The 25336-nt window shown below is 39.3% G+C and overlaps 1 protein-coding gene across 1 annotated transcript in view; it reads left to right on the top strand.

Annotated features, from left to right (window-relative positions):
- Nucleotides 1–25336, top strand: part of LOC150091547 (cholesterol transporter ABCA5-like) — a 389022-nt gene that overhangs the window by 2071 nt on the left and 361615 nt on the right. Inside the window, exon 2 of the mRNA XM_090376152.1 lies at nt 3374–3487. Coding sequence (XP_090232278.1) covers nt 3395–3487 — 93 coding nt within the window. The 5' untranslated portion in view covers nt 3374–3394. The remainder of the gene's footprint in view (nt 1–3373; nt 3488–25336) is intronic.

Raw genomic sequence — 25336 nt, 5'->3', positions numbered from 1 at the left:
CTGGGGGTAATTGTGCAGTCAGATATAAAGTTCTCTGAGCAGTACACATGGGCTGCCAAGACAGCTGATGGGGTTTTATGAATGATATACAGGAGCTTTGCTATCAAGAATAAGGGTGGTGATTATCCCATTGTACAAGGCAAAAGTTAGGCAGAATTTTGAGTACTGTATACAGGCGTAGAGTCCTCATTTTATAAGGGATATAGATCTGCTGGAAAGGTGCAAAGAAGGGCAATGAGATTGGTGAAGGGAATAAAAGGGTGGTCTTAATAAGAAAGGCTTCAGTTCTGCAAATTGCAGTGTCTGGAGACTAGACACCTGCAAGCTGATCTGATTCAGGTGCTCAAGGCTTTGAATGGATTGAGCAATCTCAGTACTGATAGAGTCCTTCCTCTTACTCAGATTGCACACAAGTGAATGTTAATTCAAATTGAGGAAGGATGGTTGCAGAATAGATGTGCAGAAGTTTGCCTTCAGCTAGCAGGTTGTCTATTGCCATGGAGGGGATGGACAGTTGATGTAGGAAGTTTTTTTTTTTTTCTGGATGATGCTTTATAAGCTTTCTTTCTTTCTTGCATCATTTGCCATTACTAATAATGTTATTATTAACTTTGTGTAATGATTAATTTTAGTTTTGTTTATATTTCATTTCATAGGCCTTATAACAGAATTCAAAAAAGAACTAGACAAACTATTGGAGCAATGGATAGGTGAAATGGAAAATGTTTTTTTTTTTTTTTTTGCTGGTGCTTTATAACCTTGTTTTCTTGCATCATATGCCTCTACTAATGCTAATTCAACATGGAATCCAGAAACTTTGCCAATTATTAAGTAACTCAATTGTTTTTGAATTTTATTTACTATTTGTAATTCTTTGTACACAGTAAAATTCACTTGATAACACTTAGCATTAGTAATGGCATATGATACAAGAAAGCAAGCTTATACAGTATCAGCCACAAAAAAAAAAAAAAAAAAAAAGAAACACTTCCCATTTCACCTATTTATTTGCTCCAAACGTTTGTCCAGTTCTTCCATGAATTTATTTAAGCTAATAACTTTCATAATGACAGATGGAAGTTTATTCCAGCTGTCAACCACCCGCTGGTTAAAGGCAAATTTCCACACATCCATTTTGCAATTTTCATTCCTCAATATGAATTTATGCCCCCTCAAGTGCATAATCAGGAAGACAAAGAATCTCATCAGAATCGATCTTTCTCAAACCATTCAAAGTCTTAAACACCTCATTCAGATCATCTCATGGGGGCCTAGTCTCCAGACACTGCAATTTGCAGAACTTAAGCTTTTCTTGTTAAGAGCACCCCTTTGTTCTCCTCACCATTCTCATTGCCCTTCTCTGTACTGATTCCAGCAGCTCTACATCTTTCCTAAAATTAAGCCTCCAGACCTTTATGCAGTGTTAAAGGTATGGTCTTACCATTGCCTTATACAAAGGGATAATCACTTCCTTAACCCTGCTAGCAAAATTCCTGTATATCGTTGACAAGACCCCATGAGCTGCTCTGGCAGCCTGTCTCCACTGCTCAGTTTACATAGTTTAATTAGTGTCCTTCATATTTCACAATAATTTGTTAATTGAGCAACTACATATTGTACTTCAACAATAGTTAATTCTCTCTCTCTTTAAGTAAAGAGTTTTTCTTTTTTTGAAATGTAGTAGTAGTGGCATGTGATGCAGAAAAACAAGTGTATGAGCTTATGCAGCATCAGCCAAAAAAAAAAAATCACACCATTCCCTCCAAATGCCTGTCCAGTTCCTCCTTAAATTTATTCAACCTATCAACTTCCATAACAACAGATGGAAGTTTGTTCCAACAATTAACCACCCGCTGGCTAAAAGCAAATTTCCGCACATCTATTCTACATCTGTCTTTTCTTAATTTGAATTTATGCCCCCTTAGGTTCGTAATCTGAACAAGTGGAAGGATCCCATCAGAATTCAGCATGCTCAACCCATTCAAGTCCTTATACACCTCAATCAGATCACCTTGAAGGTGCCTAGTCTCCAGCCACTGCAATTTGCAGAACTTAATCCTCTCTTCGTAAGAGGATCCCTTCATTCCCCTCACCAATTTTGTTGCCCTTCTCTGTACACACTCAAGCAAATCGACATCCGTCTTAAAATGAGGCCTCCAGACCTGTACGCAGTAGTACTCAAGGCGTGGCCTGACCATTGCCTTATACAGAGGGACAATCACCTCATTCTCCCTGCTAGCAAAATTCCTATATATCATTGACAAAACCCCATGATCTGCCCTGGCAGCCTGTCTGCATTGCTCAGAAAACTTCATATCTGACTGCACAATTACTCCCAGGTCTTTTTCATTTTCTACCACCTTAAGTGTAGTACCACACAGTTGGTACTTTTCTCTCGGTTTACTTCTACCCATATGCAGTACTTTGCATTTGTAAGAAGTTTGCTACTTCTTAGCCTATCTGTCCAAATTATCTAGATCTTGTTGCAGTAGCACACTGCAATTGCCGTCATTAACAACCTTGCCAACCTTTGTATCATCTGCAAACTTCGACACTAATCCTGATATACCTTCATCAATATCATTGATAAATATACAAAACAACAGTGGACCCAACACCAAATCCTGTGGGACTCCACTAATAACATTAGTCCACGAAGAGCAGCACCCATTGATTACCACCCTCTGTCTTCTCCCACTTAACCATCCTTTTATCCATTGTAGCAACTTACTCTTAATACCATTCTGCTCCAATTTGTACAATAGTCTTCCATGCGCAACATTGTCAAAAGCTTTCCTGAAATCCAAATATATGATATCAAAATTATATTTTGCATCCAGTTCCTTTGTAACCACATCATAATAACCAATCAAATTTGTCAGACAAGACTTTCCCTTAACAAACCCATGCTGTGTCTGAATTATTGTTGTAGTCTTGTCTAGATGATCCTGCAATGCATCTTTAACCAGTGACTCCATTATTTTACCCGGAACAGAAGTTAAACTAACTGGTCTGTAATTACTCGTATCACCCTTCGATCCCCCTTTGTGAATTGGGGATACATTTGCACATCTCCAGTCCGTGGGAACCTCCCCTGAGTCCAAGGATGCTCTCATAATTATGGCTAAGGGTTTGCTTAGTTGCTTTGCCACCTCCTTTAATATAACTGGATAGATTCCATCCACCCCAGGTGCCTTTCTTATGTTTAACTTCAACATTATCTCCTCCACTTTGCTCTCAATTATTGATATAAATCAAACTTTTTATATTTATTGTATTGAAAGTTATTTTACTAGATGTAAAATATTAAAAATTTTCTTCTATACAATATATCATAAAAAATACCGTAAAAACTCATTGTTTTCTCTTCCAGATTAAAGTTCACATAAAAAAAATGGACCGCAGTACTTTTGTAATTCAAGTAAAAGCTCTTCTTCGTAGGAATTTTCTTCTGAAGTGGCGCTGTAAAGCACAAACCGCGTACTGGGTAAGAGTATCTTCACCAATCCTCCAACATAAATAATATAGTATGAAATTTCAATATGTCTGCATTATATATGGTGCCTCCGTAGCCAGATGGGCAGGAGCAGCAGTACGTAGCACACGCTTCTTGATTAGACTGGGATTCGAGCCCGTGATCACCAAATATGGAGGATGCAGAAAGGTCAGGGAATGACCACCACATATCCCCGGAGCAATATGGCCTTAGTTGCTAATGCTCCTTAAAAAACCATATAACAAAACAAAACAAAATAACAAAGTGTTATATATAGTATCAGAATAAATTGATACCATATTTAATATCATATCAAAAAATTATTTTTTTACCATGGTAATCAGATATACCAAATTTTGGATTTCATTACTTTAATGAGAATTGCAACTTTTGAACAAATTTTTTCTCGACTTTTTTTACCCATTACTGATATAACTTTTTTTTGATTTTGATATAGATTTCTCTGAAAATGTTAATGTAAAACAAACCACCTATTTGACTCCTTCTCACATAGGTACCTGTCCATCTGATCTTTGAATCTAAAAGTTACAACTCTACAGACCAAAATTTCAAAGTCTTTCCTCATATACACATCCCTTTGCTGATCTCCCCAGGTGCATTGCCCATCTTTGGACCATTTCAAGAAGCTCAATGTCTTTCTTTAGGTGTGGTCTCCATACATGAACACAGTTTTCCAAGTGTGGTCTTACAATTGCCTTATACTGTGGGATTATGACATCCCTGTCTACAAGAAAATGTATGATAAATCTCAATAGAACACCATGAGCCTTCCTTGCTGTCTGCGCTGCTCAGAGAACTTCATGTCCAACCATGCTGTTATTCCCAAATCCCTTTCTTTCTCCACTGTTTTTAATGCAGTGCCACCAAGTATATAAATTATTTTAGGGTTGCTATTCCCAAGCATAAGGACTTGCATTTTGCTGTATTAAACACTTATCTGCTACTTCTCTGATCATCCCTTAAGTCTAACTAAGTTATCCTGAAAAAATGCTGCTTGGCACTGGTTATAGTAGTAGTAGTAGTAGTGGCATGTGATGCAAGAAAGCAAGTGTATGAGCTTATGCAGCATCAGCCAAAAAAAAAAAAAAAAAAAAAAAAAAATCACACCTTTCCCTCCAAATGCCTGTCCAGTTCCTCCTTAAATTTATTCAACCTATCAACTTCCACAATGACAGATGGAAGTTTGTTCCAGCAATTAACCACATGCTGGCTAAAGGCAAATATCCGCACATCTATTCTACATCTGTCCTTTCTTAATTTGAATTTATGCCCCCTTAGGTTCATAATCTGAACAAGTGGAAGGATCCCATCAGAGTTCAGCGTGCTCAACCCATTCAAGGCCTTATATACCTCAATCAGATCACCACGCAGGTGCCTAGTCTCCAGCCACTGCAATTTGCAGAACTTAAGCCTCTCTTGGTAAGAGGATCCCTTCATTCCCCTCACCAATCTTGTTGCTCTTCTCTGTACATGCTCAAGTAAATCTACATCCTAAAATGAGGCCTCCAGACCTGTATGCAGTACTCAAGGCGTGGCCTGACCATTGCCTTATACAGAGGGACAATCACCTCCTTCTCCCTGCTAGCAAAATTCCTATATATCATTGACAAAACCCCATGACCTGCCCTGGCAGCCTGTCTGCATTGCTCAGAAAACTTCATATCTGACTGCACAATTACTCCCAGGTCTTTTTCATTTTCTACCACCTTAAGCGTAGTACCACACAGTTGGTACGTTTCACTGGGGTTACTTCTACCCATATGCAGTACTTTGCATTTGTCAAGGTTAAACTTCAGTTGCCACTTCTTAGCCCATCTGCCCAAATTATCTAGATCCTTTTGTAGTAGCACACTGTCATTACTGTCATTAACAACCCTTCCAACCTTTGTATCATCTGCAAACTTCGACATTAAGCCTGATATACCTTCATCAATATCATTGATAAATATACAAAACAACAGTGGACCTAACACTGAACCCTGTGGGACACCACTAATAACATTAGACCATGAAGAGCAGCACCCATTGATTACCACCCTTTGTCTTCTCCCACTTAACCATCCTTTTATCCATTGTAGCAACTTACCCTTAATACCATTCTGCTCCAATTTGTACAATAGTCTTCCATGCACAACAGTGTCAAAAGCTTTCCTGAAATCCAAATATATGATATCAAAATTATTTTTTGCATCCAGTTCCTTTGTAACCACATCATAATATCCTATCAAATTTGTCAGACAAGACTTTCCCTTAACAAACAGTAATTTCCCTTATTCAGTAATCTATCAAAATTTTGACATCAAGCCCTATCAATGTCAATTAAGAAAATCAAAAACAACAGTAGTCCTCCCAGTACCAATCCTGGGTAAGCACCAATTCTTAAGTTGACCTAATATGAATAGTAATCATCTGCATCCTATCCTGCAAACAGGATGTTTTTTTAGTATAGGTGCAGAGGGTTGTGATTAATGATGCTAACTGGTTCATGGATGATGATGAGGTCTGTGTTCTGTTTAAAGATTTTTTCTGTGATTCTAACATATTTCAGCTTATAGAGTAATCTCTCATGTTGGAAAAAAAATGCTTTGCTAAAATCCAAGTAAACATGTCAAAATTATTTCTTCAATGAAGCTCATTAGTGACTCCATCAAAATTGCTTACGAGATTGGTTAAATGTGATTTTTCTCTTTGCAAAATCATCCTGATCATTTTGACAGAATATCTGTTTCTATCAAAATGATCTTATGCTGCATCTTGGTCATTGATTCCTCAATTTTTTCCTACCACTGAAATCAAGCCGATCAGTCAGTAGTTACCAACTTCTCTCTTAGATCCACCTTTATGTATTGGTGATGCATTGGCACTTCTTCAATCTAAGGAAATCCCTCCTAAGTTCAATGACACCCTCATAATTAATCTTATCGGTTTAATATACTATATTGCTGCCTCCCTCAAAATTACAGGATATGTGTGTGCCGACCAGGTTAGCCGGGTGGGTAAAGTGCCTGCCTGGCATCCCAAAGGTTGTGGGTTCAAATCCCGCCTTGGGCTTGGATCAGAGTAGAAAATGCAAAAACTTTGGGAGGTGCATTATGGCCACAGAAGCCGATGCGCCAACAACTAACAAAAAAAAAAAAAAAAAAAAAACAGGATATGTGCCATCAACTACAATAGTCTTACTTGCCTTTTGGGCCTAAGGTTTTTCTAATAAATAATCTACTGAAATTTCAGTATCACTAATTTCATGCTTCTCAGCTTTACTGACGCAGTTTCTCCTCACCCTGTGGTTCTTTTTTCTCTTAATATCAATGCAAAGTATCTATTCAGTTCATCAGCTGGATTATGTAAAATTTTCCTGCACCCATTATACAAGGGTCATATATGAGTTGTTTTCTACATTAAGTAGTAGTAGTAGTAGAGTCATGTGATACAAGAAAGCAAGCTTATGTAGCATCAGCCAAAAAAAAAAAACATTTCACACATCCATTCCCTCCAAACATCTGTCCAGTTCCTCCTTGAATTTATTAAGCTGTCAACTTCCACAACGACAGATGGAAGTTTCTTCCAGCAATCAACTACCCGCTGGCTAAAGGCAAATTTCCGCACATCTATTCTATAACTGTCTTTCCTCAATTTGAATTTATGCCCTCCAGGTTTATAATCTGAGCAAGAGGAAGAATCCCATCAGAATTGAGCCTACTCAACCCATTCAAGGCCTTATACACCTTAATCAAAACACTTGGCAGATGCCTAGTCTCCAGATGCAGCAATTTGCAGAACAATTTTCAGAACAAACAAGAAAGGCAATTTGCCTTTCTTGGCAAGCCCACCCCTTCATTCCCCTCACCGATCTTGTTGCCCTTCTCTGTACTTGCTCAGGCAACTGTACATCCTTCCTAAAATGAAGGATGCATACAGGTCTGGAAGCCTCCAGACCTGTACGCAGTACTCAAGGCATGGCCGGACCATTGCCTTATACAAAGGGATAATCACCTCCTTTTCCCCACTAAATTCCTGTATTAACAGTACCCCATGACCTGCTCTGGCCGTCTGTCTGCACTGCTCAGAAAATTTCATATCTGACTGCACAAATACTCACAGATCTTTTTCATTTTCTACCACCCTAAGTGTAGTACCAGACAGTTGGTACATTTCTCTGGGATTACTTCTGCCCATATGCAGTACTTTGCATTTGTCAATGTTCAGTTGCTGCTTCTCAGCCCATCTGCCCAACTTTTCTAGATCCTGTTGCAGTAGCACACTGCCATTACTGTCATTAACAACCCTGCCATCCTTTGTATCATCTGCAAACTTTTACATTAAGCCAGATATACCTTCATTAATATCATTGATAAATATATAAAATTACAGTGGTCCCAACACCGAACCCTGGGGGACTCCACTAATAATATTAATCCACGAAGAGCAGTGTCCATTGATTACCACTGTCTGTCTTCTCCCACTCAACCACTCTTTTATCCATTGTAACAACTTGTCCTTAATACCATAGTGCTCCAATTTGTACAGTAGTCTTCTATGCGCAACAGTGGCAAAAGCTTTTTTGAAATCCAAATATATGATATCAAAATTATTTTTTGCGCCCAGTTCCTTTGTAACTGTGAAGTCTGTTAAGGTTAAAAGGAGATCCAAGTGCAATGAGATTATGCAGACTTAATGTGGTGTTCACGAACCTGCTTTCCAAACTCCAGCTCATTATCTTAACCCTGATACATTCCAACTGCAGTGGCACTAAGTAATATAGGTTAACTCAAATTATTTTATTTTCCGAATGTTTAATCCTCAATGTGTAGTACTTGTTTGAAGGTTCAAATAATTGAAGCTAATCAACCCTAAATAGTAGTATCTCAAAGACAGTTTTATGGAAGTTGTCAGCTGCTCTTTTAGTCTTGCTTATGCATGCTGCTATCCTCTCTTTTTTACTCTTAAATAATGTCAGTGTTATTGAAGTTAAACAGCAAAATACATTAGCATTAGTGGAAGCATACGATGCAAGGCAAGGAAGCAAGCTTATGCAACATCAGCCCAAAAAAAAAAAAGCCCTCCCATTTCAGCCCTCCATTCTTTCCAAATGCCTGTCCAGCTCAGCCTAAAATTTATTTAGGCTATCAACTTCCACAATGACAGATGAAAGTCTGTTCCACCAATCAACTACCCGCTGGCTAATGGCAAATTTTCACACATCTCTTCTACAACTGTCTTTCCTCAATTTGAATCTATGCCCCCTCAAGTTCTTAATCTGATCAAGAGGAAGAATCCCATCAGTATTCAGCTTGCTCATCCCATTAAAGGCCTTATACACTTCAATCAGATCACCTCGCTGCTGCCTACTCTCCAGGTGCTGCAATTTGCAAGATTAAGCCTTTCTTGGGAAGGGCACCCCTTTGTTCCCCTCACCAATCTTGTCCTCCTTTGTACTCGTTCTAGCAACTCTACATACTTCCTAAAACGAGGCATCCAGACCTGTACACAGTACTCTAGCTGTGGCTTTGCCTTATACAATGAGATAATCACCTCCCTGTCCCTGCTAGCAAAATTCCTATATATCATTAAGAAGGCTCCTTGACCTGCCCTGGCAGCACATCTGCACTGCTCAGTGAACTTCATATTTCACTGCACAATTACCCCCAGGGCTTTTTCACTTTCCAATTCCCTGAGTGTAGTACCACACAGTTGGTATGTTTCTCTTGGGTTATTGCTACCCATATGCAGTATATTGCATTTGTCAATGTTAGACTTCAGTTGCCACTTCTCAGCCCATTTGCCCAACCTATCTAGATCCAGTTGGATTAGCATACTGTCTTTACTATCATTAACAACCCTGCCAACCTTTGTATCATCTGCAAACTTGGACATTAAGCCTGATATACCTTCATCAATATCATTGATAAATATACAAAACAACAATGGGCCCAACACCGAACCCTGGGGAACTCCACTAATAACATTTGTCCATGATGTTGTTGTTATTATTTGGTTTTTAGGAGCATTAGCAACTAAGGCCATATTGCTCCGGGAATATGCGGTGGTCATTCCCTGACCTTTCCGCATCCTCCATATTTGATAGTGACGGGCTTGATCCCCGGTCTAATCAAGAAGCGTGTGCTATGCACTGCTGATTTGTCCATGAAGAGCAGTGTCCATTGATTACCACTCTCTGTCATCTCCCACTCAGCCAACCCTTTATCCATTGTAGCAACTTACCCTTAATGCCATACCTCTCCAATTTGTACAGCAGTCTTCCATGTGCCACAGGCGGATTAAGTGGTAAGCGGACTAAGCGGCCGCGTAGGGCCCGGAATAATAAGGGGCCCGAGGTCTTAAAATTTCTTTTCATTAGGATTTGAGGAAAATTATGTTTTTTTTTATACAATCAACCCTCCTATAACGCGGTATTATTTAACCTTTTGAAGGGAATTTATTTGAGTTTTTGTGGGATTCTAACTTTTAACTGGACATCAGGGGATAAAACTAGTATAGCATAAATAGGCCCAAATTAAGTAAATATATATTTTTTTAATTATACAAAAAAATCGACGCCTCCCAAAATAATAATTTGATTTAAATTTAAATACGATTTATGATATGCGGAAAGAGGGCTACATATAAAATAAAATTGAGGTTTGTAATTTTTTGTAGTTTAAAAGCAAATTGCCCTGACAGGCTGCTATTTTTCATAATGAGATTTTTTTGTAAGAAAAACGATCGTAATTCGGAAAATATAAGAGATATCAATAATTTCTTAATTATCGTTGGTCGGGAGACTATACAGTAATTTGTAGATTTTTTTTTTCAGAATTTTATGTCCAGTGGTTACGAAATGCGGCAATCAAAGGGTAAAAATGGCGGATATTTGAAAAAAAAAAAAATTTTTTTTTAAAGTGTAATATGTGGTTGGAAAGATCTCATTACGTAGAATAAGGCTGAATTTTTTAAAATTGTATTCCCTAAAAAATGACGGTGTGGGAGGGCATGAAAGTTTTTTCATTTTTTGACATTCATTGTACCTAACAGCATTTCGTAACCACTGGGCAGAAAATTCTGAAAAAATTCTCCAAATTAGCTTAATGTGTGCTGATCAACGACAAATAACAACGATATTGATAACTCTTGTATTTTCCGAATTATGACCGTTTTTCTGAAATTTTCAGCGACAAAACGAGCGATTTTTCAAGGTTTTTGAACGACTACTCCAAAAATAATAATCCGATTCAAATTTCAATATGATTTCTGATATGCGGTCAGATTACTACATATATGGTAAAAATTTCAAGTTTGTAACTTTTCTAGTTTAGGAGCAAAGTGGGGCTGATATCCGGACAGACAGACAGACAGAATGATGAAACTAATAGGGTTCCTTTTCTACTTTTACGGAATCCTAAAAAGGAGCCTCTTGTCCAGCATGCCATGAATTAGTAAACCTGAATAAAAACGAATAAACATCCCAACAATAGAAGAGGAGTAAGCCTTTTGTCCCGCATGCCAGAAAGGTTGAAATCGCAAGGGTCAACATTCCATGGATTAAGTAAATGAGAATGAAAAGAAACAACCCAAGATTAGACATAGAATAAGCCCTTTGGCTCATACACTTGAAAGGTTCCCAATGGTCAATACTTCCTGGAAGAATAAAAACAAAGGGTTGCCTCGGGGATGGTTGAAGAATGTGGTTGGAATTCTAGGTAACAGTTAGGCCGAGTCTCTCAAGACACTCCCCAGTGACAGTGTCCAATGACGAATGTCCAGTGACATCACATGGGAAAGAGACCACCCCCAACTCTAACACATAAAACCCAGAAGACGAGAAGACTCGCTCTCTCTCGACCGCTAGACCTTGAAGCTCTCTTTCAACCAGCTCTCTGAACGGCCAGCACTCATCCGCTGTCTCTCTCGCCCGCCAGCCCTGGACTCGTTCTCACATGCTAGATCTTGATCCTGCCCTTGCATTCTCGACCGCCCTAGATACACTGCTAATTTTGCTGTTTTCCTGAAGCTGATTTATCTCCAGAGGGTTTTTTCTAAATTATATTTTGATTGGAGACAGGTAAAAATGAATTCTCTTTGTTAACATCTTAACAACATTATCATCAAAAAAAATATTTTTAGTAAGTATTGTTTACGAGGTTAAAAGCTTTTAAACTATTTTACAAAAAAAAAACTTTTTTTCTTCACAGCAAAAAAATGAAGAGACATCAAAGTGAGGCAGAAAAGCAAAAAAAGTTAAAAAAAAAACCTGGAAATTGCTGAAAGCCAAAGAAATTCATTGCATCAATTTTTAAAAGTTAATACAGGGACAGAGTTGCCATCAACATCTACGTCAGATAATTCTGAATTGCCTACATTCAAAACGTTTTCTAAAGAAGAGAAAGAAGAAGAACAAGTTTGAGAATCAAGAGGTTGAAATTGCTACTGAAAAAAGGGATTGCAAAAATGCAGAAGGTAGAGATAGTCCAGAAAGACGCTTCGACATAGACATTAAAGTAATAAATGACATAGCTTTATGGCCAACAATATTAACAGATGCTATTATTGATCATATTCTTAATAACAAACCAAAAAATATCGGGAATATAGAGAATTTAAAATCAGTGTATAAAGAGAGAGATGAAGTGTATTACAGAGGACTTTCTTATGATCATTTCTACAGAAAGAAATCAAATGGAATTATGGAAAAGAGAAATTGGCTGATATTTTCAGAAACAAGCAAAAGTGTTTACTGCTACCCTTGCAAACTCTTTTCAACAATAAAGTCTAAATTAATAATTGGTTTACAAAATTGACCACAAAGTTTCAAAAGAACACATGTCAGCCATGTGTACTATGTATAAAAGATTAACAAAATTCAATAGAATTGATACTCAACTATTACAGGAAAAGGAAAAATTGTATCAACAATAAAATTGTTGAGTCGCTTAGGATTAGGATTTAGGGGTCATGATGAAAGCAAAGATTCCAATAGGAAAGGAAATTATTTAACCTGCTTGGAATATCTAAGCGAATACGATGAGTTTTTGAAGTTACATCTACAAAAATATGCCAACCAAGGACGAGGAAATGTAAACTATTTATCTCATATTATTTGTGACGAATTTGTAGGTCTTATTGGAAATCAAGTAAGAGCAGAAATAATTGAAGAAATCAAATCTGCAACTTATTATAGTATAATTGTTGATTCCACTCCTGATGTTTTGCGTGTCGATCAACTAACTTTTGTGATAAGAATGTTTCATCCTGTGGTAATATAATGGAAAGATTTGTGGAATTCATTCCTATAGATAAACACACGTCTTCATATTTGGAACAAGAAGTTTTGCAAACTTTAATAAAATTAGGAGTGAATATTAAAAACTGTCAAGGACAGTCATTTGATAATGCTTCTAATATGTCAGGGAAGTACTCAGGTTTGCAAGCACGTATTAAAGAACATAGCCCAAGTGCGGTTTTTATTCCGTGTGCTAATCATTCCTTAAATTTAATTGGAAATTTCGCTGCAGAAAGTCGTAGCATTGCAATTGAGTATTTTATGTTTGTGCAGAATTTATTCACATTTTTTTCTGCGTCAACCCATCGCTGGAAAATTTTAACCAGAAATCTAGAAATGTGTAAACATTCCGTCACAGTGAAAAGAGTTTCTAATACAAGATGGTCAGCAAGAGCAGATGCCGTATTAGCTATAAAACTTGGTTTCACCCATGTAAAAGAGACTTTAACTGAAATTTGTAATTCAGAAGAAGAAAAAAAAGTTACCATAGTGGAGGCGACTTCACTTCTGAAGAAAATGGACAAATATGAAACCGCCCTAATGACAGTGATTTGGAATACTATTTTACAAAGAATAAATGCTACTAGTAAATCACTGCAATCGGTGGATTGCCAACTATTGAAAGGATTTACCCTACTGAAGTCATTAGAAAATTTTATCAATAATTTCAGAGAAGAATTTGAAAAAGTTGAAAAAGAGGCAACTGATTTATCAGGGCTATCATTTAATGTGGAAAATGGACAAACAACAAAAGAGAAAAATGTTTTTTGATGAAAACAAAAAAGTCAGACATGAATTTACAATAAGAGAAAATTTCATAGTCAATTCATTTTATGTCATATGTGATAACACCAAGGCAGAACTATCTCGAAGAACTCAGATGTACGAAGTTGTTGTAGAGCCTTTTCGAATATTTTTTGATTGGAATTCATCAATAGAAGAAAAAAAGAACGTGATAAAAAAGTTTAAGGATATTTACAAAAATGACATTGATGTTTGTAATTTTGAAGATGAACTTGACCATTTTTTAATATTTCTAAAAGAAAACGAGGACACCATAAAAACCACACCAGACATCTACAAGCCGCCAAAGCTTATTTCCGAATGTTGCACATTTCCGTCTTGCATATTTCCGAATGTTGAAATATTGAAAATTTTTTTAACCATTCCCTTATCTAATGCGTCAGGAGAAAGATATTTTTCTGTTTTAAAGTGTGCAAAAAATTATTGTTATTTGGTTTTTTTTAGGAGCATTAGCAACTAAGGCCATATTGCTCCGGGGATATGCGGTGGTCATTCCCTGACCTTTCCGCATCCTCCGTATTTGGTGGTGACGGGCTCGAACCCCGGTCTAATCAAGAAGCGTGTGCTACGCACTGCTGCTCCTTCCCACCTGGCTATGGAGGTGCCTCAAAAAATTATTTAAGGAGTACTGTGGGAGAAGAAAGATTAAATAATATGACCATTCTGTATATAGAGCAGGAAATTTTAATCCGAATTGACACTGCAAAAATAATTGATGAATTTGCAAGAAATAAAGCAAGACGGAAATTCATGTAAAAAATATGTTTTTAATAAATTCATTTAATGTGTTATGGTATGAAATTTTTGATTACTTTTCTTTTTTGTTAATAACTTAATGAGAGTTTACTTGAAAATTTTTTTTTTCTAACTTGAGTTTGAGGGCCCCGAAATTTTTACCGCTTGGGCCTCCCCCCCACTTGGCTTGATCCGCCTCTGCCATGTGCAACAGTATCAAAAGCTTTCCTGAAATCCAAGTGTATGATATCAAAATTATTTTTGGCATTCAGTTCCTTGGTGAGTACATCATAGTATCCAATCAAATTGGTCAGACAAGATCTCCGTTTAACAAACCCATGCTATATATATAATCTTTATTGTGTACAAAAGAATGTATACAATGTACCCTTCACAGGAGGAATGCCAGGGGCTTCACATTGGCTGGTGGACAAAGGCCTTGAGGACGGGGCCCACATCGAAGTTCGGGTTCATCCCCCAGGGCCAACAATATAATAAGTTTCAGTTAAATTATTCGCAATATATTCATAAAAATATTATACAGTATTTTTGACATTATATACAATATTATATACAGACATCCTTTTTAAATTTATTATACTGCAACATTAATTACTGTGCAGTTTGCCTGGTTGAGTTTAGGTCATCAAGGATCTCTCTCTCCAGTATTTGCGATCCTTGACAAATTTGTAGAGGTTGCCATCGATTGCTTGGACTGTAGTGAGCATCTGCCTGGGGAGAAAACATTCGCTAAGGGCTAGTCTATTATGGTTGGCTATAAGTTGGAGCTGACCACAGTCCGGGTTAAGGGATTCTCCAGCTGCACAGTTCCCATATGTTTGGCTCCAAGATTATTCCAGTGGTCATTTTGGCAGTTAGTGCGAGGCGTCTTTCCATTATAAGGTTTGGCAGTCGAGCAAAGTTCAGTGCGGTTGCCATTGCAGTTGTTCTTTGCTGGGGTGGACGATGATGTTTATGTGTGATCTAACGAAGGAGCCAGAATTCGGAGGAGTACACATGCTTGATATTCGTGGGGGCTGCACATGCCCATATTTCTGAGGCGTATAACACGACAGAGTATACAGAGGTGTATATGTTAGCATTAGCATTAGTAGAGGCATTTGATGCAAGAAAGCAAGCTTATGCAGCATCAGCCAAAAAAAAAAAAAAAAAAAAAAAAAAACCACTTCCACTTCACCCCTCTGTTCGTTCAAAATACCTGTCCAGCTGAGCCTTAAACTTATTTAGGCTATCAACCTCCACCACAAGGGATGGAAGTCTGTTCCACCAACCAACCACCCGCTGGCTAAAGGCAAATTTCCGCACGTCTATCCTACATCTGTCTTTCCTCAATTTGAATTTATGCCCTCTCAGGTGATTATTCTGAGCTAGAGGAAGAATCCCATCAGCATTGAGCATGCTTAAACCATTCAAGGCTTTATACACCTCTATCAGATCACCTCGCTGGTGCCTAGTCTCCAGACACTGTAATTTGCAAAACTTAAGCCTTTCTTCGTAAGAGCACCCCTTTGTTCCATTCACTAATCTTGTTGCCCTTCTCTGTACTCGTTCCAGCAGCTCTACATCCTTCTTGAAATGAGGCCTCCAGACCTGTATACAGTACTCTAGGTGTGGCCTGACCATCGTCTTATACAATGGAATAATCACCTCCTTATCCCTGCTGGAAAAATTCCTGTATATCATTGACAATACTCCATGAGCTACTCTTGCAGCCCGTCTGCACTGCTCAGAGAACTTCATATCTGCCTGCACAACCACCCCCAAGTCCCTTTCATTCTCTACCACTGTCAGTGTTGTACCATAGAGTTGATACGTTGCTCTGGGGTTGCTGTTTCCCATGTGTAGTACTTTACATTTGTCAATGTTAAACTTCATTTGCCACCTCTCAGCCCATCTGCTCAACCTTTCCAGATCCTGTTGCAGAAGCATAGTGTCAGTAGTGTCCTTGACAACCCTGCCAACCTTTGTATCGTCTGCAAACTTGGACATTAATCCCGATATACCATCATCAATATCATTTATAAATACAGAAAACAATAATGGACCCAACACTGAGCCCTGAGGGACTCCACTAATAACATCAGTCCACGATGAGCAGTGTCCATTGATTACCACTCTCTGTCTTCTCCCCCTCAACCACCCCTTTATCCATAGCAGCAATTTGCCTCCAATGTCACACTGCTCCAATTTGTGTAGCAGTCTTCCATGTGCAACAGTATCAAAAGCCTTTCTAAGATCCAAGTATATAATATCAAAGTTATTCCCTGCATCCAGTTCTTTTGTGACTGCATCATAGTATCCAATCAAGTTGGTCAGGCAAGACTTCCCCTTAACAAAACCATGCTGTGTCTGAGCTATAACTGAAGTCTTGTCTAAATGATCCTGCAGTGCGTCTTTAACCAGTGCCTCCATTAATTTTCCTGGAACAGAAGTCAAGCTCACAGGTCTATAATTACTTGTGTCAGCCTTTGATCCTCCTTTGTGAATTGGGGTCACATTTGCACATTTCCAGTCTATGGGTACCTCCCCTGAGTCCAAGGAAGCTCTCATAATTATGGCTAAGGGTTTGCTTACTTCCTTTGCTGCCTCCTTTAATATAACTGGATAGATCCCATCCACCCCGGGTGCCTTTCTTGTGTTTATCTTCAACAGTTTCTCCTCCACTTTACTCCCAGTTATTTCAAGATTCTGTAACTTACTGCTAGAGTTGAATACACCTCCGGCATTCCCCTCGCTGAATAACTCCTCATGTGTGAATGTCGATGCAAAATATTCATTTAGTTTCTTAGCCACCTGAGCAGGATCATCAACACTTGACCCATCAATATCAAGTGGACCAATCTGATTCATCCCCTTCCTTCTAGAGTTTACATAAGTAAAGAACTCTTTGCTGTTTTTCTTTGCATCCCTTGCCAAGGATTTCTCGTAATCTGCCTTCGCCTGCCTAACCTCCTTTGTAACTTGGTTGCATATCAACTTGTATCTATCATAGGCTTCTGTGTCACGTGTTAGTTTGTAAGTATCCCATGCATTTTTCTTCTCTGCCATATGCCTCATTAGTTCATCTGACATCCATTTTGGCCTAAACCTTGAACAATATTTCTTAGTTGGTATGTAAAGCCTAGTAGCTTCCAAGATAAGTTCTTTGAATGCTTCCCATTTTGAATTTGCTGTTGGTAACATCATCAGTTGGTCCCACTGTATAGAATTTAAATACTGTCTCAGTCCATCGTAGTCGCCTTTACGGAAGCAATAACCCTTCCCTTTACCCCTAATGGTAGTTACCTCTTTGAGTAAATCCCACTTCAGCACACTGTGATCACTGCCACCTAGTGGTTCATTTATCTGCAGATTCTTAATGCATGAAGAATCACTGCTGATAATCAAATCAAGAGTATTACTCCCTCTAGTTGCCTCCCGAACATGCTGATGTAGAAAACAATCATCCAATAAATCCACAAAAGCCCTGCCAGTGTGTGAGTATCCAGCCCCCAAATTCCAGTCAATATCTGGGAAATTAAAATCTCCCATTATAAGACACTCTGATTTACTGGCCCACTCTATTTCCCTGTACAGTTCCTTATTATACTCATCAGAGTCATTAGGCCTATAGCACACTCCTACTCTCAATTTTGATCTCCCAATGCTTATGTCACACCAAACTGACTCCACACTGCACTGTCCAGCGATGTCGACTGGCTTCACTTCCTTGGTTTTTATGTGTTTCTTAACTAATAGCATAACACCTCCTCCCTTCCTATCCTGTCTATCCTTTCTGTAGACGTTGTACTCCCCAAATTGCAGTTCCGCATCCCTTATATCTGTGTGACACCACGTCTCTGATATCCCAACAATATCTGCCTTCGATGTTTTGAGCAATACCTCAAATTCATCAAATTTATTTACTAAACTCCTAGCATTGGTGTACAAGCAAGTATACCTGCACCTGTTTCTATTCTTAGCTACCCTAACAGAACCCATGTGTTTACTTGTACCACAATGGCTCCCAGCAGTCTCTGAAATAGCATGCATCTTGTTTTTCAGGCTTCTGCTCATTCTAATAGAAGCAGTGCAAGAATCTCTTTCACCTCTGCCAGTGGCTACTGTCAATCTATTGGTCTTTGTCTCCCCCCAAGCTAGCAGTTTTCCGACCCACCTAACACTGCCTCGATAGCATCAGCAAATATTCTTGCACCCTTTCTATTTAAGTGTATCCCATCCCTGTAGAAGCAATCTCTCCTGTTAACAAGTACAGTCCAGGCTGAAAAAAATTCTACCCCTTGAGCCTTGCACAATCTTTCCAGGGCCGAATTGATCGACAAGGCTCTCATCATATACCCCCTCCTATCGTGTCTGGGCAGAATTGCAGACACTTTCAAATTCAACCCTAATTCTCGGCTTTTGTTCAACAGTGACCTGTACTTGTTAAGTAATTCTGCCGGTCCCCTACTCTTAATATTATTAGTGCCAACGTGTACAACTATATCACCTTTTGTGCCCTTAAAAGATGATATTCGCTCTACAACGTCATCAACCTTTGCCCCTGGCAGACATACCCTGGTCCTGTTCCACCTATCTTTTTTACAAAGCATGTTCCCCGTTTCCCTGACAATAGAGTCACCAACAACTACTAGTTCCTTCGACACCAGCGCATTCTGCCTTGGGGGTTGTCTCTGTGTCACGCGATGCCCAAGTGCAAGCTCTGGCGTTGATGTGGGCAGCTGAGAGCTTGATGGGCCCCTCAATTTAGTTTCTTCGAGGGCATCCACCCTGTCCTTCAAGCTCTCATATAGGCCCAAAAGAACGCCGACTTGTTGCCTGATATCGTTACACTCCTTGCATCGCGCACACACAAAGACATCCCCCTTGGCAGTATCAAGTCCCGTACCCAATTGCTCTGCAAACATCAAGCAAACAGTGCATTTTATAAGGCTGTGAGTCAGAGGACAACTGCCCCCCTCAGTTCTGCTCTGAGCCACAGCACTTCCATTAGCTTGAGCCTTTTGCTTTGCTGCTCTGGTCTGAGTCATGATTCTATTAATTTATTAATTATGTTATGTTATTAATTATATTACGTTTGTAATCTAAGTCGTTATATGTATTTATTTAAACGTACAATTTAACTGCTAACGAAGTTCAACTAACGCTATCTAGTACGGTATATAACCTACGGTATATCTAGTATGGTATCACAATGGCGGGAAAGTTAATAACGGTAGCGGTAGTTACGAACACGTGGAAACCCTTACCGATACTTTTACAAGGCCGAGTAAAGAATAAATACACCAAATTAATCAAAAAATCACAAAATAATGTTATACTACTAAATTTAAATCAAAAGTTTTAGAAAAACAATAATTTCAAATCAATAAATAAGAAAAATCCACTTAGCGGCTTGGAACACGACCGTCACTAGTAGCCTCGTCAGCAGACTCCAAACCACCGATGTACCACCGAGTCACATCCAGATCCTTAACGTGAAGTAGTTGTTGTTTGGTAATCCACCGCATTTTGCAGAATTTTGTAATGAGCTTGTCGATGTGGGGCTTGAAGGTCAGTTTGCAATCGAAAACTACTCCCAAGTCCATATGTGTATTTACCATTGGAAGGAGAATGCCATCTAGAGAAGCTTGGGCTTCAGTGGGTTGGTGCTTCAACAAAAAGACAATTTGGGCTAATTTTGCAGGTTTAATAAGTACAGTAATACCCCGACTTACGCGAACTCGGAGTTACGCGGTTCTTGATTTTTTCGTTTGGCAACACTGCCACCCACTATCTTCAAGGTCGTTTTTCATATGTTATCGATATACGGTGCGACGGCGGAGAATGAGAGCGAAAGATGAACAAAATTCAACTTTGCTGCGCACGAGCTGCACACATATACAACAGTTTGTATTCCAACTGTCGTATTTATATGTGTGCGTTCGAATTCGTGCTCAACTTTTGTCGGAAATTACATCGTTTTCACGAGAGAAATGGATCGCGTCGGTCGAGCCGTATACAGTCAGTCCTCGTATAACACGTGTTTACACTACATGAATTCGATCATACACTATTTATAAATACGGTAACGATATCTTATAATATAACACGAACCGAATTGGCTTATGCACGATTCGCCTTTGTGTTTACAAGAAATGGCAGTCGAACGCAGAATCACCCCAACCGAACGCAACACGATAGGAATGAAGAGAAGATTCTGAAAATGTATTTGTTTTAGGGGAAACACATTTCACCATAATAACGTAAAAACCAACACAATTCCAGCTATCGGTATAATCGCAAATGCAATTAGATCGAGTTTACTACCAGTTTATAACAGATTCCACTAGCAGAAACGCAACTGGATTTTTATTGTTTTATGGTAGTAACCCCTAGAAATGTGAGGTGTTAATAGTGTATCTCTGCCTTTATGGTGTTGTTTATTCAGTTGCTACATGCGCGCAGCTTTGTTTATGCGTATCAGGCGTGCCTCCTCGTTTTGTAATTGTGCTTTATTCCCTAAAAATGAGTAAAATACTTAAAAGGTGTGAAAAGGAAGCGTACTGGTAAAGACACTGCAGATCTAGAGAGAAAAAGAAAAGCAATTATCGATAAAGAGGCGGACTGGGTCAAAAATTCTTACCCGGGAAAATTTATAGTGGCCTCAAACTATGGTTTATGGCCAAAATCACACCGGCCTCTAGCCCACCGGGGTTTCCCCTGGTAAGGCTTATGGCCAGTCCGCCTCTGTCGATAGAGAAAAAATATGAAATTGTGAAACGCTTTGAGCGAAATGAAAGACCATGTGATATTGCACATGCTACAGACCTAAATGAAGCAACGGCGAAAAGAACATGACAATTGCAAACTTGACAGGTTGAAAATTGAAAAGGGCTTAAAAATTTTAGAAAACATAGACTCCAACGAAGAACGCGTTATAGCTACAAAGCAAGGAATAAAAAAATTATTAGCTTGCTACGAAGAAATTCTGTGTGAAAAAAAGAAGGCGCTGTGTCGTCAGACGAATTTGTTAGATTTTATGAAGCCATCGACATAACATTTTTACGTAAGTCATTTATTTTTTTAATACATATTTTGTATTAATATGTTTAAAGAACTGCAATTTTATTAATATTTTTCTTCTAAACTAGTGTTTTTGTTAGTCCTTGGTCCCAATTAAACAAAATTTATATGCAAAGTTGTACCCCGACTTACGTGAATTCGACTTAAGCGATTTTTGTCGGACCCACCTATCGCGTAACTTCGGCGTATTACTGTAGTCCAAATTGATGGAGATAGAATTCTAAGTCGTGTAGCTTTCGATTGATGTTTTAATTAATTTTTGAGATATGTTCGCTCGGGTTAATCTGGGTGTGTAGCTTAATATCGTCAACATAGCAGATTATGTCTTCTCTCTCTTGAACAAATGGAATAATGACTGCAGTAAATAATGCTCCGGAGAGGACTCCGCCTTGGGGAACTCCCGCAGTAATTTTTCTTGAGATTATATCTTGATCCGCTGTAAGAACAGTGATTCTGTCTGATAGCAGGGTTGTGATAAACCACAACATGTCACCTTTTATATGGAAGTAATTTTCTAGGAGGTGAACGAGCGAGGAAATGCTGATTGAGTCGAAGGCAGCTTCCAGGTCGACGTACGTGACGGCAAGTTCTGCTTTAGCTTCTAGTGCTCTGAGAATGGTGCTGGTAATGTATGTTAAATTGGTGACTGTGGATCTTCTGGGAATGGCATAGTGAATTTGTGGGGGTTTTTGAGGCAAGATTTGATTGGTGATGGTTGAAAGTAATGCCTTCTCCATAAGTTTCAAGAGGCTGGAAGAGCGAGAGATTGGCCTGAACTGTTTAATGAGGGATGCAGATTGGCATTTAGGACGTGGTCTCACATCATATCTGTTCCGGGGGGGGGGGAGTAGTGCTGCGTTAAGACATGGTTAAAAACTGGATGATAAATGTGCTGAGACACTTGATCATGAATTGTGGCACAAGGTCAGGGCCTGCAGTTGCGGTGGGTGGCAATCCATTTATAGCAGTTATAAGCTGCTTCCTGGTGATGCTAATGGTGGTGAGCATATCCATTGGGATGTTGTTGACAGGTAAGTTGCCTGGATATGTCGGGGCCACATTGTTCGAGAACCGTGCAATGTGGTCCATCCACAGTTCAAGATCCAGTGTTTTAGGAATTCCTGTGTGCCGAGAGTCATAAAATGGTTTGCCTTTTTGTAGGGTTGCTTTTAGATGTTTTTTGATTGCAGATGATTTCTGGCGGTTGAACACTGCCCTTGCTCTGGAGAAGGCAATCCAATCTTGTACAGCGCCTGACTCTTTCCATCTCTTATGCATATTTTGTTTTTCTTGGAAGGTTTTGTTCAGTGCAGGTGTCCACCAAGCTCTTGAACGGGGAGTGATGCAGACAGTCTTTGTTGCTCCGTAGTTGGCAATGGTCCCTATCCACCTGGTCATGAGGTCCACAGCCAACTGGAGATCGAAATTATTGAGAGCTTCCCAAGGGATGGAGGATGCGGCTTCGAGACATTGTGGTGGATCAATGAATTTGAGGGATTTTATTTCTTTTTTCGGCCTTGAATATTGAAGTTAGGTGTGGCTAAGTGCAGGAGTATGGCAAGGGTTCTTGATCGGATTGAAAGAGATTGTGAGGGTTGTCTTCGAGGTCGCATGGTGCTGAGGAGAATACCAAATCTAAGAGATTGGATCCTCTTGTGGGGTGGCAGTTGAGAAGGCTGATACCCAGTGAATCCATACTGCTAACGAGTGTCCTACTAAGATGTGCGAGAGTAGGTGGAAGATTGAAATCTCCACAAACAATGTGCTTAGCAGAGGCGTGGAGGTGATTCACTAGCCAATGGATTACATCTTCAATGATATCACTGTTTGGGCCTTGTGGAATATATACTGTTGCTATGTCTATCAAGTAGGTGTTAAGCTTGAGGGACACCATGGCACCTTCAAATGCAAGTGATTGGCTTTCCACAGAATGTACCAATGAAAAGAGGGTGGTATTGTAGAGTATTGCGACTCCCCCTCCTCTACGATCCACTTTAGAGGAGCAGAGCATCTGGTAACCAGCCTGAGGTGCACAGGCAACGGAGTTCTGCCCATTCCCAAGCCACGTTTCAGCGATACACAGGACATCTAGGGTTTTGGAGAGTAGAAGCTGTTCGACAGTGTCTAGCTTGTTACAGATACTTCTTGCATTTTGAAAGACAATTCGAATGGTGGTAGCCTTAGCAATCGGAGTTCGTACGGGTGGCAAGTCTCTTTTTTGAGGCCGCATTGGTCTACTATGCGTTGTGATATGTACAGGGATATTAGAGACAGGTTTGCAGCCTTGGGGATTGACATAAACGGCTGGTAGTTGGATTTATTGATATGTGGACATTTTGTTTCCTATAGTAGGTTTGTTCTCAGTAGATTCATTTGAATTCTTCTGCATTTCTTTGACTTGGCAGCTTGGTAGTTTTAATTGCTATTGCATTTGTTGATGATTTTGGTGGTTTAACGTGGTTCTTGGCATCCGGTCTAGGAAGGGTTTGACGAGAGTTCCAGGGGGCCACAGCCTTGGATCCAACACGAAACTCATCATCTCTGGGTGGCAGGTAAGGATGAAAGATGCATAAGTTGGGTACCTATTTCTTCTCTGTCTCACATCAGTATTTATTCTGTGAAGTTCTGCAAACATGGCCTTAATGCTGCCTGGTTTAGTAGTTAGTTCCAGTGGAGAAACAAAGATTTGCCCACGAGTCTGGACCGCTGTGATATTGTACGAATATGAGTGATTCCCCTTAGTGGAGTGTTGTGTGCCACCTGTTTTTCCCGTTTGTCTTCCACGTTCCGTCTTCTGATAGGTTGAATATATGATCCCGGTTTCTTTTGAGTGAACCTGTTGATCGGCGAGAAGAGACTTGGACAGGGAGTGCATGCATTCAGTTTGTAAGCCTTGCTGGTGGGATCTTTTGGATTTTATGATCATCATTTTGGCTGGTGACTAGTAATTAGTATTAGTAATGGCCGCATGGTGCAAGAAAGCCTATGACTTATGCTGCACCAGCCAAAAAAAAAAAAAAAATATCTGAACAAAACAATGATAAAAACAAACAAAAAAAATAAATAAATAAAATAAATAAATAAATAAAATAAATAGATAATAATAATTAATAAAAAAAAAAAAAAAAAAACTACTTCTGCAAATGTGGATATTAATGGACTCTTTCCAGTTTGGATTGTCTGCTCTAACATTTTAGGTTTGGTATTATTTAGGGTCGATACTGTAGAGGAGGCCACCTGAGAGGTCTTTGAGCAGCTATCTCCGATGACGTTAGATGCAGGTTTGGTAGAGTTATCTTCACTGAAATCTGCATCTTTCCTGTTGAGCTGATTGTGGATTGTTCTCTTTTGCTATTTTGAAGGTTGGGTTCTTTGGTAGAAGGCTGGTTCACTACAGTGAATTTATTTGCAACTACTTCTATTTATTCAAGTAGGCTTGAGTTTTGGGCTTTGATTTGCTTAATCTCATTAATAAGCATATTCAGCTGCGTGTTTATGAGCATCACATAATCATCACTTATCTGCAGGCAGTTATCGCTGTAAGGGCGCCTCCGTAGCCAGGTGGGAAGGAGCAGCAGTGCGTAGCACATGCTTCTTGATTAGACCGGGGTTCGAGCCCATCACCACCAAATACGGAGGATGCGGAAAGGTCAGGGAATGATCGCCGCATATTCCCGGAGCAATATGGCCTTAGTTGTTAATGCTCCTAAAAACTAAAAACAACAACAACAACAGTTATCGCTGTGCATCAAAGTTGTTACTGTTTTGCAGCACTTTGTGGCTGAGGTAGCTACATCATATATGACTTCTCCAGGGCGGTGTGGAACGGCTGTGAGTTGCAACAGAGACGTGGAGGTAGCGCTGTCATCTGTGGGGAATGATTGTCACCATCGGCGATATGTACCTGCTGATTGGAA

The sequence above is a fragment of the Mastigoproctus giganteus genome, chromosome 1 (assembly GCF_048544385.1).
Source record: "Mastigoproctus giganteus isolate SK-2022 chromosome 1, ASM4854438v1, whole genome shotgun sequence".
NCBI classification, from domain to species: Eukaryota; Metazoa; Arthropoda; class Arachnida; order Uropygi; family Thelyphonidae; genus Mastigoproctus; species Mastigoproctus giganteus.
The sequence above is the reverse complement of the archived record's forward strand: the minus strand, read 5'-3'. Positions and strand labels throughout refer to the sequence as shown.